At 31.8% G+C, this 14,889-nt stretch overlaps 1 protein-coding gene across 1 annotated transcript; it reads left to right on the forward strand.

Annotated features, from left to right (window-relative positions):
* Window positions 1-12,117: 12,117 nt before the first annotated feature.
* LOC122593574 (indole-3-acetic acid-amido synthetase GH3.5-like) lies at window positions 12,118-14,601 on the forward strand. Its single transcript, XM_043766001.1, has 3 exons — window positions 12,118-12,497; window positions 12,731-13,659; window positions 13,856-14,601. The coding sequence occupies exons 1-3, from the start codon at window positions 12,163-12,165 to the stop codon at window positions 14,440-14,442; spliced, it is 1,851 nt and encodes a 616-aa protein (XP_043621936.1). The 5' UTR covers window positions 12,118-12,162; the 3' UTR covers window positions 14,443-14,601.
* Window positions 14,602-14,889: the final 288 nt, after the last annotated feature.

Raw genomic sequence — 14,889 nt, forward strand, 5'->3', positions numbered from 1 at the left:
GCGTACGATAATTTTTCTAAAATACATTTCTAGTATAGTACATTCCTTTAGTTTCATTATTATATCTCTATGATTTTCTGGCTCAACCATTCAATTACTATAAAGTTACTATGTACTTTTTACAATGGTCAATTTGTCACAACCGTGGTGCAGTTTCTCGTAAAAAAATTTGGGTGTGACACACTTCAAGATCAATATTTTTTGATAAGATTTACGTCTTGTATCTATAAATCCTTATAAAATATATTGAAACTCTATTTTTTTAATTTAAGCACTTCTTTCAATATCCTTATATAGTTATATTGTCTCTAATTCACACATTACATCTAATTCTATATCTCTAAACACAATCAGACAAACACCCTACCTTGATCTAACACACATCAACTTCTTTCTCTCTTTCCTATTTATACACACGCATATCAATTCTTCTCTCACTGTTTTGTATTATCATTGTCGTTTAACCGCTGTAACGCTCGAGCATCAACCCTCGTGTATATGTGTGTGTATATATATAGAGAGAGATAGAGAGAGAGAGAGGGGGGAAGGGAATATGAGGCTGTTAGGCACCTAAGTTTGGTGAAAAACTCATCGCATACTTTTTTTTAAACCATAAAAATCATGGAGGACCAAACATTTATTCAAAATATTAAAATTTTAGTATGTGAAGGGTTTTTCCACACAAGTTTGGTGCATAACAGTCTTATACTCACTTTTTTCATATATATATATATATATATAAAGAAAATGCTAAAAGAAGTCTTTAGGGTTTCACTTAACATGCATAAAAAGGTTGTACATATCCATATTAAATGTCGGCCCCTGAATTTTATGGTAAGTGTACATTTAATTAATGCATCTTAACGAAAGCCCTTAGGGCTTTGTTTAGCAAAACTCTTTAATATATATATATATATATTTTTTACCCCGCGCGATGCGCGTCTAGTTATAAAGGTTATTTTATATATTAATAAATAGGTATTCTATAAGTTTATTATGTGGAAATTGATTATGTTATAGTTCATGGTTAAATTCTGGTCACCTTTTGACTTTTCTGACATGTCAATGTTACAATCACTCAACCTACCGTAGTTATTAAACACTTCTTTTGAGAACATTTACCCTAAAATATTTTGATATCATCAACAACACCATTTGTGTAAAAATAAATCAAATGTAAATCGATAATGTAGCAAATTCCTACGTGGCAAAGTCTAAAAATACTTTTAAAATATATTTATATTATTATTTAATTATATTGTATATAAATATTCGAAAAAAATATGGAGGCGACACGTAAAAAAATTCCTACGTGGCAAAGTCTAAAAATATTTTTAAGTTGAGTTGGATGGCTTTATAAAGTTAGGATTCTTATTGTTTTATTAGTGGTATAGATATATATAACAATATCTTACTCTGATGTAATTAAGAAATAGTTAATGGTCAAGTTTCTGTAATCTAACCGGCCACCCACCTGATATACTTTATATATTACATGTCCTTTTTAATTTTGTGTAATTTTGTGCACTTGTTTACTTACTTACCATATCTTCAGGATATAAACCAACTATAAGGGCATGTCACATGATAAAATATATTATGCTCCCATCTCGACATTAAATCATTACACCCTCGTGTCTAAGCCACTTTATATGATCAAAACAAGAAACCACATGCTAGAAGTTCATAGAAAGTAAATATAAGATTAATAAAATGCTTGTTGCGTTTTCTATAATTAGAAAGTCTCTAACTAATTAAAACTTTTGAATATAGGACCCATGATCAATCCATGACGTAAAACATTGTTCTACCTTTTTTTCCCCTTGTATTTGAGTAGATATGTAAAATAATTTTAAAAGTTCAGTAAAAACTAGCATACATAACATATATAAACGGATTACATTTTTATATCCAATTAAGTTACTTGAAAAAAGATGAGTAAATGTAACCAGCCTAGTATTTCATGATATCATGTTGGCTCCTTCCTTTAACTTCGACACATCCAAACGTACGTGTTAAAACACGACATACGTACGTGAAAGGCAATAATCATTATATCGATTCTTTAGACTAGCTTTACAATATTACGAGTATATAATTAAGTTAGGTAGGTTATAACTTATACTCCGGAAGTAAAACACTTGTCGTCGTACGGCAACATCTACCAATATAAGAAAACAGGATTATAGCATTTTTAGTGTGACACATGGCGATTTTCTTGAATGACACGTGTTGCATTTAAGTTATAAGTTAAGTTTCATATTTTTAATTAAATTATAATTGTCAACTAACCTATATATAATATATTTTATTCGAATATCTAAACAATTGTATTGTATTCCTTATATACTTACTACAAATTAAAATTGATGTCACGATAATACCTCTTATTATAAATATATATAAATCCTATGGCTCCGTTTGAAACAAAAATTGCACAAGAAACCAAAGGGTTCTTTTGTAGCCGTAAAAATAAAAGAAAACAAAATCTTAGTTTCTATCAAACAAAAGGAATTAGTTTTGTAATGTTTTGTTCTATACGAACAATAACATAAAAAGAAAACAAAATTTGAAGTTTGGTATTAGGTGATTCATGATCTAGTAGTGTCATGTTTGGTAGACATATTTATGTAGATTATCGGTAGAGATATTGTTTCAACTTATACGTGTTCATCAATTCGTAAAAATATAGTTTTTCAGGCCCACTTAGCATGAAAAATATTTTAGTATATCGTACAGGTATTAATCGTGCAATATATGATGAATCCGTACATCATACGGGCATTGACCCTAGTATATATATATATATACTCCCTCCGTCCCAATTTAAATGTCATAGTTTGAAATTTTTGGTCTTTCATAGTTAATTTTGACCGTATAAAATTTTATTTGTGTTATGTAATACTTGATGTAATATATAAGAATCAATTAAGTTTTCAATGTATTTTATAATGATATAACTTTCGTCACGTATTATAAAACACAAACAATAATATTAATGATCAAAGTTGCGATGGAAAGACTTTGACAGTCAAACGTAGACATTTAAATTGGGATGGAGAGAGTATATATATTTGCATGGCCGGAAGTCGTGTTTATTATCATTAGCGTACGTAGTACATCTAAAAAAGACGTATCAACATATGAGATCGAGTCCTTATATTTTAAAGCTTTCATGACACATATATCCATTTACTCCCTTGACAGTTTAAAGAAAAAAACAAAAAACATGTCACATGGCAAACGTATACCCTATATTATCTACCCATCGGTAATTTGTAGCACGTACATCTTGATATGGAAAATATATTTATATGCTCTATCTTTGAGTAAATTCTCAAAATATGTTTCTTTTTCATTTTGGAGGAAATAAATAAATTCGTGAAAAACTTCTCTTCCAAAACTATGCTTATGAATAAAAAATAAAAGAAAATAAGTTTTTCATGTCTTTTTCTTCTCTTGTTTTATTTGTTGTGTCTTTTCATTTAATAAAAAAACTCAACAATACTTTTAGAAAGGCTACTTTTATCATAAAAAAATATAGAGCGTTGCAGTGTATAACTACATACTTAATTAGCATTTTATATAATTATATTCATGATGTATAAACTACAGTAATAAATTTTGTCATTTGAAATGTTTAACTAACTTAATTAGAATTTACAATTATGAAAAGCAAAATTAAATGAGTGTAACAAAAACTAAAACTACTATTGAGTTATTTTACTCCTATATCAAAATAAATATTTAATTTGTTTTGAGTTTTAAAATCTTTAGTTCTAAATATTGACCAAATATATATGTGAAAATATAGGGTGACAATCAAATGAGAATGAATCAACTTAAAATGAGAACACTTAAAAACTACATTTTGATGCATTAAAAGTTCATAAAACTGACATAGTGCACAACTAATATATATATATATATATATAACCTAATCCCATAATAAATCTATGTACGTATAGTATATGTTATATACAGTGATCGAGGAGAGAAGTATACGGTAAGCAAGAGTGCAAGACGATTGTGTCTTTGTTTTAACTGAAATATAGTTTTTAGTAATTTGTTCTGAGACATATTAAAAAAAATTACTGAAAACAAAAATGAAAGAGAAACATGAGTTATAATATTATTTATTTATTCTAGTTGTACTTTTGGTTAAGGGCATAGTTTTGGAAATCAATTATAGAACAAGCTACTTGTTTCCATAAGATAAAAAACATGGGAAATTACTCTCAACCAATTTTCATGTCTTTGACTATATTAATATATAGATATGGATATATGGGTTGATATTGTAAAATAAACTTAAAAGCAATTAATAAGATGAATTTTCATGATACCGATATATGATGCATAACGATTTTCGGTCAATAGATAATTGTTGAGTAGTATTTATTTTATTTTAAAAACTGTTTTATCTAACCGTTAGGGACATTCAAAGTAATACTTGAGAGTTATTTAAAGTGAATTGTTCTTTTGCCCGCATTGTTTCGATATGTTCTAACTTGATTCTCACATTCAAAGTTTAAAATATAGGAACATACATTAGCATCATGGTACACCTCTCAAATAAAAAATATAAGGTTGTCAGGTATTTAAGTTTAGGTGTGGAATACTCACATATGGTTTTTTTAATCCATAAAAATCATGGGGGCCATTTGATTTAATTAAAATTCAACAAATATTAAAGAATTAGTATGTGAGGGAATCTACACCTAAACTTAGGTGTCGGACAGCCTTATATTCACTTTTTCATATATATATATATATATTTACACGTGATTGTTAATCGGGTGAGAAATCCTCAAATTCTGTAATTTAATTAGTCAAGTTGGAAATTTGAACCATTCAATTAAAATCAAAGGTTAAATATAAAATATTAACTTGATTTTTAATTTTCATCAAAAAAAAATAAAATTCTTTTAACTTAACTCTCAAGTTAATTTTAACTTGGGCATATTCACCCTTGTTAACCCTTGTCCCCCTAATTAAATTCCTGACAACATATTATTTGTCCCAATAATGGAGCCAAACAAGATGGCAGGCTGAAGATTGTTTTCTTTTTGACTTTGTATGCATACATGTTGTACTACGACAAGAAATTAAAACATGTGACTAAGCTCTGACTCCAATAATTATTGATCAACGTACGTACTTACCTCGATCGACAAATTGTACTTGTTCATCTTCAATTCTTCATCCCATTGAGGAATGAGGATTAAAGGACACGATATTGAAGATATATATGAGGAAATAGTGAAGGGAAAAACTGATCATAAAAGGTTCAAGATGATGGTACATATGTCACGCGCGCTTTTACGGCGACACTCTCACATATACCCAATATAGTACATGTAAAATACAAGTGAAAGAAACTAGCTAGTGAGGCATATAATATAAGGTCGAAATTGAACTTTATTGATTGTTTAATTATTTGTTTACTTACGATCTCTTAACAAATCACATGTAGTACATACACATTACTCGCATCGATCCCGAACCCCATAGTCAATTTTTGAAGGTTATATGGTTCAATGCTATTCGATCTTCCCGTGAATTAATTTGTATCTAGCTAGCATGCATTAATCTAGTTGATTGAGCGAAAAGATATATAGTGATGTCTTGGAAGTACTACATCAATATGGATATCGATCACGATCACCCACATATTAAAACTTAGGTAAGAATAAATGACACAAGAAACTATTCATTTTATCATCAGTTTTTAAATGTTGGGTATATCATTTTAGATGTTGGAAGCTTAATTATTAGGCGATGACATGTTTAGTGGTGGTGATCACTCGAAGTTACTTTTTATGTGTCAGATATCTAAGTTAGATTTATTTAAAATATCAAAAAAGTTTAACCTTTATTAAAGAAGTACTCAGTATTATTTTTTTTAACAATATATTAGCCCTTTAATTTGCATGGAGTAAATGCATGTCTATAATATTATTCATCCAGATTGAAAATGTCCAAACTATTTATCTAATACTCGTATATTTTTTCTGTTAGTGTGAATGTATTAAATACTCCAAAACATCCTCTACCTTGTCTGTTGATTTATGATTATGTCCGAAATATCGGCATTTCCATTGGATCATGCCGTCTTTATACCTCTCAAATGCTCATTAAACTAAGTGTAGCACCCATGGTGCATGATACCTTCACTAATTTTTAATTATCTTGTGGTCCTGTTCCTTCCTAATCTTTCATGCCCTCAAATTCCCCAACATGCAATTTCTTCGATCAATTGGTTCCCATTGTGTATTTATATTTATTTATGTTTATCTTCTTTTTTTAGAAAAAAGGTAAATTTTGTAAAAAACTTTGTCTCGCGATTCGACAGCGAGAGGTCTAGCATACGTTGTGTTAATCGGGTTCGCGCTAGAGAGCTCTATCGAAGTAGAAATGTTTATTTCAAATTCCCGATGTATGAAAAACCCCCTACTAATCCGCCTAAATGCATAATAAGGGTAAACTCTGTCCTCTCAGACTTGAACCTGGGTATACTCAAGTCAAGCCCTCATAAAGGAACTTAATTCCTATGTCCTCCCTATGGCTTGAATTTCAAAACCAGATTACAACTAAGTGTTGATGCATCTCACTAACGAAGGAAATATGGTATGTATTCAACTAGTTAGAGAGGCCTAAAGTAGGTTGAGTAGAAATTCGATTGGATTAATCTAAGTTTGTTGTATGTAACTCATAATCCTTTTAATGATATACTCGTAACATTTTATATATGTAAAGGTTCAATAAAATAAAACATATGATCTATCTATATAGATTTAAACTTTTTTTTTTAACATTATTAAATAGGATTTTGAACTTCTATCAAGAAGCTAGAAAAATATACAAAGTATACATGGATATTACAATTCTGGGCTAATAAACCTTTTTTTATAAAAGGTGAGTTTCACTGAAAATTCATGTCGTAATTTGACAGTGAGAGTTCTAGCATACGTTCACGCTAGAGAGCTCCATCGAAGTCGAAATGCTCTTCTCAAATACCCGTTGAGGGGAAAACCTCCTACTAATCCAGCGAAGGCACGACGATTAATAGGATAAACCCGAACCCTTAGCCTTGAAACTGAGTATACCCAAACCAAGCCCTCGTAAAAAAACTTCCAATGTTCTCCAAAGACTTGATCCCAAGACCTCATGAAAATGTGGATGGTTTTTCAACCATTGAGATAATACTCATGACACTTCTGGACTAATAAACTATGTTATGCATGTAATTATGGCCAAGAGGTAAATTAATTACTAATTTAATGAGACTCCTTAGCTAGTTACTTATTTGTTTTTTAGAAAAGCAGAATGTATTATTAATAACAAAGGTCAGTGTTTGATGAGCGTCCATTTTGTAATAAAAACCCTTATTGAAAGACCTTATTTCTATGTCTAAAATGAGTTAATATTCCGGAACTATCAATACTTAATGAATCGTATGTTTATGCAGGTTCACGTAAGATTCAAGAGAGGGTAAATGAAATCAATTAACTCAAGATGAAGGCCTATGAAGTTACAAGACCCAAGGAGGTGATTCGGGAGCCAAACAAAGATGCACGAGAAGAAACAGGAGTTGCCATCGCCGCTTGCAACCATGCCATCGCCGCTCACCTTCAACCCAGCGCCGCTGAGAGGCCCATCTAGCGCCGCGGGGGGGGGGGGGGAGATCAGCAACCGACTTATTCACCTATATTATTCGAACTAACCCTCAAAACCCTAAGAGAAAGCCGATTCAGCACCCCTAGCCGCCTATATTCAACCCTAGGTCGACTTTGCATATTCCAAGGAGGTTTTGGAGCTTCTAACACCTTCCGATCTTCATCCTCAACCTAGATTTATTCTTTTTTTTTTACTTTCAGTTGGTAAACAATGTCTTTCATCTTTTCAGACTTTGTTATTCCTTTAATAACGTTAGGCTAGTAGGCTGAATACTTGTTTGGATCAATGTGATCATGTAGACGTTTATTGTTTTACTGTTTATCGTAGATCAATGTTTTACTAGTTCTTCGTATTATTATCGGTTCTATATCTTCATGTATTAGTTTAGTTCTGATGATCGGTCTATAATCACACACTAGGATTAATACATGAGGATGGAAAACACTAGTCGGTCTTTAACTAGTTGTAAAAGGTGATTCACTTGTAACCGAGGGATCCAGAACCGTAGTAATTGGGATGAATAAAACATGATGTTTAACAATGTCAAACGCGATCCTTTGACTTGGAAACGAGCATTGTGGTCATCGGGGATAATTACTATCTGATCATGGCTTAAGAGTCGGATAACTAAAAGATGAATTAGTAACACAAACTTTAGGTCATTAATGTCCAAACAATGAATCTAACAAGAATTTGTGTATAGGTTAGTGTGAGTCTAGCGACAGCACTAGTAATTAGGCAAAGTGAATCTAACGAAAATCTGAGCCGTGATTAAGTTTCCAACACACTAGCAAGTAGGTAGAATAGCATTTGGTCGTACCATGCGATCGGAGATGCCAAACAAGTATTCTAATTTAATTACTTTTATTAGGTTTTTCAAATATTTACGTTGTTTCTTCGTTAACGGTCTGCCCCGATAACTCCGGATTTTTTTAATTAGTTATTAGGAAATCGTGACAACCCCAACAACTAATAAAATTACACGTATTACTAGATTAAGTAGCGCAAAGCATCACTGCGAACGATCTTGTAGCTTATCACTAAACTATACTACACTGTCCAGGTTCTCTGCTCGTAAGTGTGTGTGTTTTCAGATAGTTACTTGTACAATATTTTATAAATTTAAAAGCATAAATAAAACCACATCAGTGTTTAAGGTGGGCAAAGTGGGCGATTGACCGAGGCTCAAAAGGGGCCCCATTTTATATATATATATATATATATTTAAGCTCATTATAAATTTAATAGGCATTAAAAGTTAAACCATACAACTTTGTCCATATAAAAAAGTCTACTAGATTAAAAAAAAAAGGCTATCAACTAATTTACTATGAAAAATGGTAAGGGAACTACATCAATAAATGTTACGACAATAGTTTAATTTTGCATTCTTTTTTTTTAGTTTTTTGGAACAATAACTTTTGTTAATTTTATTGATGTAACATTTATTGTCGTTTTTAAAGATTTGAGTATGTAATACAAATTCTTACGCTTAGTTTACGGGTCCGTTTTTTATGTTCGGTCTGAATCCATAAATTTTCAGAAATGACCCTGATTAATAAAGTGATCGTTTAGCAAATTACTAGAGGTCACAAAGATTAGTCAGTAATAAAAAAAATACAAATGAAAGAACGGGTGAAAAAACTCGTGTAAAAAACCGAGACACAAGAAACAAAAAAAATTATTTTACGGGTACTTAGTTATTTTCCTCTCTACATCTCATGTTGCACTAAAATGCACGTCTTTTAATGCCGATATTTTTATTAGAAAATACAAGTTGAGAGTCAACTGTCAAGATTGTGTTCATGCCTTCATGGTCTATCGACCATCTCCCATATATAATCCGCACGCACATTCTTGCTCCTGAAATACTCCAATATTCCAATCCATGCTTTTGCGTTCATTTCGTTTATGTTTTAATTGAAACTTTTTATTAACATATGCGGTAAATGAAACAAATAAAGTTTTTCTTGTTTTAAGTACTAGAAACTTATCGAGTCTTTTTAATCCAGATATATGTAACAAACATAATCAGTATCCGTTAACCGTTTCCAACCATATCTTTATACCTAAAGCGGATTGAAACCACTACAAAAGTTAGCGTGGACAAATGAGGTATTAAAAAATAGTTATAAAAGTTCACACTGAATTTTAGTTCTATACACTTTTTAATGTGGATAAATTTCTACACACTTTTAGTTCTACATATTTTTACACACATAAAAGTGTGACAAATTTTTAGTTTGTTCATACTGACTAAAAATGTAGAAAAATGCAACATTATTTTTAATGAACTTGAGACATCTGTTAAAAAAGCCAGAATGTCTAGTCAGTGAAAGATAGACTATAATTTCAGTTAGGAAAAAGTAGGAGAGTTTAACTTTAAAAGCACCTTGTTAGTAATAACACGTACGATTCCATATTGGTTAATAATTCTTCTATACAGAGAAACAACCAAAGCATGCGTTTGTACTAAAAAACAAAATACGCACATACAATAAAAAAGCATGTGCATAGCAAGAAAGTAACGTATCTTTAATATTAAGTAAATTCCAAAACAACCTTGATATAAGATTGAATATGAATGTTGAACATAAAAATAATCTTGTTTAGTTGATTACAAACTAAAAGACATGATGTCTATTTTAATTAACTAATTTAAGAAAGATCAAAATGAGCACGTTATATCCATTGTTATTATGACTTCCATTATTATTGTTATAAAGATAAGTGTCGATATAAATCCTTATTTTTCGTTTGTCTATATTATTTAATTTAGTGGTGTGTTTTTGTAAGTACATGTGGTAGATATTATTTAAGCACACGATTTGTTGATATCATTCGGATCATAGATACACATAACAATATAACATATAATTGTATTTACTATATATATAAGTAATGTTCATCACTTTTAATTAAGAAATATATTCAATATTTTGAAGAAAAAAAATAAGGGATGATTTTTGTACCATAAATATCAATAAATCTACCACACTAACGAATTAGTACTCACTGCTGTCAGTTACAAAAGTTGTACAATATGATAAATTAATCAAAAAAGTTATAATGGAATTATCATCCCTTTGGAAAAAACGGGTTTAGTATAACAAGAAGCAACCTCTCATACATTGCTATATATAAATCAATAGTATAGTTAACAAAACAATTAGGGAGATGATTTTCATGAAATGAAATAAAACTTTTTACTTGAGAAGACTTTAATTCATTAATTCACGTTGAAGCCTTTGACGGATAAAGGGGGTGAACTACTTTAAGTGATAAAGAGAATTAAGACAAGGGAGAAGATTTTCATATACGCATTTTATACCCTAACTAGTAATTTTGTCAAAGGCATTTAGCTGAGATGGTTAAAGTGATAGCATTAGGTAACAGTGTCTAAGGTTCAAGTCATGTTATCAAAATTATGTGTTGTTTGACATAATGTTCAATGAAGAGAGAGTGGTGGGCTCGCCCACTGGTTCAATTCCAAGAGTGATTGAATTTTACCTTTAATGGGCCTTCGGACGGACGGGTTTTTATTGGAATGTGAAGTAAAAAAAGCTAAGAAGTTCGTGCGTGTGTATTATAGTTAGCATGCTATATACCTAACAAATTAATATTAACAACGCGACTGTTCATGTTTTACTCCCGCGGGCATGTACACATTGCTTGGCGTGTGATGTAGTACCTAGATATATACTCGTATATATGTCGACAAACTATAATTACCGGTGATACTTAATTAAATTAGGTTTATATCTTAATCTCGGCGGATTGCTTCAATATCATCAATATGCCTTATAAACCTTTATAATATGGTAATTAGGTGTCGGTGAAGTTTAACTAAAAAAAGTTACTCGTATAAAATCAAAACAAATATATAGAGTATGTAATGATTATTGATTCAATTCGTTAGCCTATTTTACGTACAAATTAAATCAATATTAGTCGACACACATTTGCTCGATCTTTTATTATGTGAATTACATCATTTTCTTGTAAATACATTTAAGTTTTTTTACTCTTTTATTATTCTATTTCTTAATTTAAAGCAGGTAAACTAGAAAAATTCTTCGATTAGAGACAATGGATGTCTTAAAAGCTGAGAAAATGTCATTTTAAAATTAAGCACACTAATAGTATAGTAAATATGTAATTAAGCTTTCTGGTGTGTAATCTAATCAAATTTAGTAAAAATCTTAATTTAATTAATGACATCATCATTTAACTGACTTTTAAGTTGATTTATAGAAATGGACTTAAAATGTGGATGCATTTACAATCAAGCCACCAGCCAATTGCCATGAGGTAAGACTGTTTTTGTTGCACTTTAAAAGGCTTTTGATACAACATGGACCACATCAAGCTTTCATGTTTTTTCTTCTATATAATCCCCCCATTCCCCTTCCTCATTTTCTATCTATAACACATCCAATTTTCTCTCTATCTATCTCCCACAATATATATCTATCTACAAACATGCCTGAGGCTCCAAAGATGATATATGATCACTCTTCCATGAATATTGACTACACTCTTTCTCAGAAAAACAAAACAACTCTTGACTTTATTGAAGATGTCACCTCCAACCCGGACCAAGTCCAACAACAAATCCTCTCCGATATCCTTACGAAAAATGCAAATGTCGAATACCTTAAACGCCATGGTCTTTTTGGTCATACCGACCGTGACACTTTCAAAAAACTTATTCCCGTTATCACTTATGATGACCTCCAACCCGATATTGCTCGTATTGCCAATGGCGATAAGTCCCCAATTCTTTCGTCTAAACCCATTTCGGAATTTTTAACTAGGTAACATAACTAATTATAATATACATATTTCTAAGTAAAGTCATGTATATAAACTTATGGGCCCACTCAAATTATATGTATGCTCACAAACTACTGTACAAAATTATCAACGACGGCACGAATTTAATTCTGTTAATAAGATAAAATAAAAACATTTAAAAAATCATGTTTGTTGTTTTATTTTATATTGTTGTGGTTATATATTTATGATGTGTGTATACGAATTTTTGCAGCTCGGGGACGTCGGGCGGGGAGAGGAAACTCATGCCAACGATTGAAGACGAGCTCGAAAGAAGATCATTACTATATAGTCTTCTAATGCCGGTTATGAACCAATTTGTGCCGGGTTTAGATAAAGGAAAAGGGATGTATTTCTTGTTTATTAAATCCGAATCCAAGACTCCGGGAGGGTTAGTAGCCCGACCCGTTTTAACCAGTTACTACAAAAGCTCTCATTTTAAACAAAGACCATACGACCCGTATACAAACTACACCAGTCCGAACGAAACCATTCTCTGTCCTGATTCTTACCAAAGCATGTATTCCCAAATGCTTTGTGGGCTTTGTTTGAATAAAGAAGTTCTTCGGGTTGGGGCGGTTTTTGCTTCGGGGTTCATTCGGGCTATCCGGTTTTTAGAGAAAAACTGGACCGTTTTGTGTCACGATATCCGAACCGGAACTTTGAACCCCATCATAACAGACCCTTCTGTTAGGGAAGCTGTGGGTCGGATTCTGAAATCCGACCCAAAGCTAGCTGATTTTATCGAGTTTGAATGCTCGAAAAAATCATGGCAAGGGATCATAACTAGGATTTGGCCCAACACGAAATATATCGATGTTATAGTCACTGGGACTATGTCACAATACATACCAACTCTTGACTACTATGGAAATGGTCTTCCTCTTGTTTGCACAATGTATGCTTCGTCCGAATGTTATTTCGGGGTTAATCTTAACCCTCTTTGTAAGCCTAGTGAAGTGTCATACACCCTTATTCCGAATATGGCCTATTTTGAGTTCCTTCCCGTTCATCGCAACAATGATGTCACTAGTTCAATCTCCAAGCCCAAATCACTCAATGAGAAAGAACAACAAGAGTTGGTTGATCTTGCGGATGTTAAACTCGGTCAAGAGTACGAGCTCGTTGTCACCACTTATGCTGGTTAGTGCTTTTTTCTTTTTTTAATACAGTATATGAAAGTGATCTGTACACAACTATTTTTTTATGCATACACAAAAACATGCATATAATGTTTAGTACCATGTCTATAAACAAGGTGAAGTATAACTATCTTTATTAGCTTAGTTTTAACAAATACATTGCGTTAAAATTGAAATGTTTGGTGTTATATTTTCAGGACTTTATAGGTATAGAGTTGGTGATTTGTTGAGAGTTGCCGGTTTCAAGAACAAAGCCCCTCAATTCAACTTCATATGTAGAAAGAATGTGGCCTTAAGTATCGATTCTGATAAAACCGATGAAGTTGAGTTACACAAAGCAGTCGAGAATGCGGTGAGTCATTTGATGCCATTCGATGTCACCTTAAACGAGTACACAAGCTATGCGGACACAACTACAATCCCGGGCCACTATGTAATCTTTTGGGAGTTGAGCGTGAACGAATCCACCCCGATTCCACCATCAGTCTTTGAAGATTGTTGTCTAGCTATCGAAGAATCACTCAACAGCGTTTATAGGCAAGGGCGTGCTTCGGATAAATCAATTGGGCCATTAGAAATAAAGATTGTGGGAAACGGGACGTTTGATAAGCTTATGGACTACGCCATCAGTTTAGGTGCGTCAATAAACCAGTACAAGACCCCACGATGCGTGAAGTTTGCACCGATCGTGGAGCTATTGAACTCGAGGGTTGTGTCGAGTTACTTTAGCCCAAAGTGTCCAAAATGGGTTCCGGGACATAAGCAATGGGGCAATGTTAATTAGGGAAAGTTTAGTTAGAACCAAAAAAAAAAAAAATGAATGGCAAGCTAGTAAGGATGATCATTTGTCATGTTACTTTGGTCGTTTATTAATTGTTGGATTAGGCAATGTACATTATTAAAAAAAAAAAAACAATTTGAAGTTTCTTGTAACGTTCCTAAACTTGGTTGACTTTTTGTCTCAAATCCAGCCAGGAAACATGGCCATGGCATTCATGGGGTTGGGGTTTATAAGGCAAATCAACTTTATCTCAATGCTACTCTTACCACTTTTAATCACCAAATATATAATCTATCCAATTATATATGAATCTATCCTTAGAATCAAGTAAAGTTAGGGCATGTATTTATTATTATTATCTGCTTAGTAAGCTTGCTTGTTCCACTCACTGAAGATATATTATTCTATCTAAAAAAATGGTTGGTTATGGTTAATTTAATTTTAATGAAC

This window comes from Erigeron canadensis, chromosome 3 (assembly GCF_010389155.1).
Source record: "Erigeron canadensis isolate Cc75 chromosome 3, C_canadensis_v1, whole genome shotgun sequence".
In the NCBI taxonomy this organism is placed as follows: domain Eukaryota; kingdom Viridiplantae; phylum Streptophyta; class Magnoliopsida; order Asterales; family Asteraceae; genus Erigeron; species Erigeron canadensis.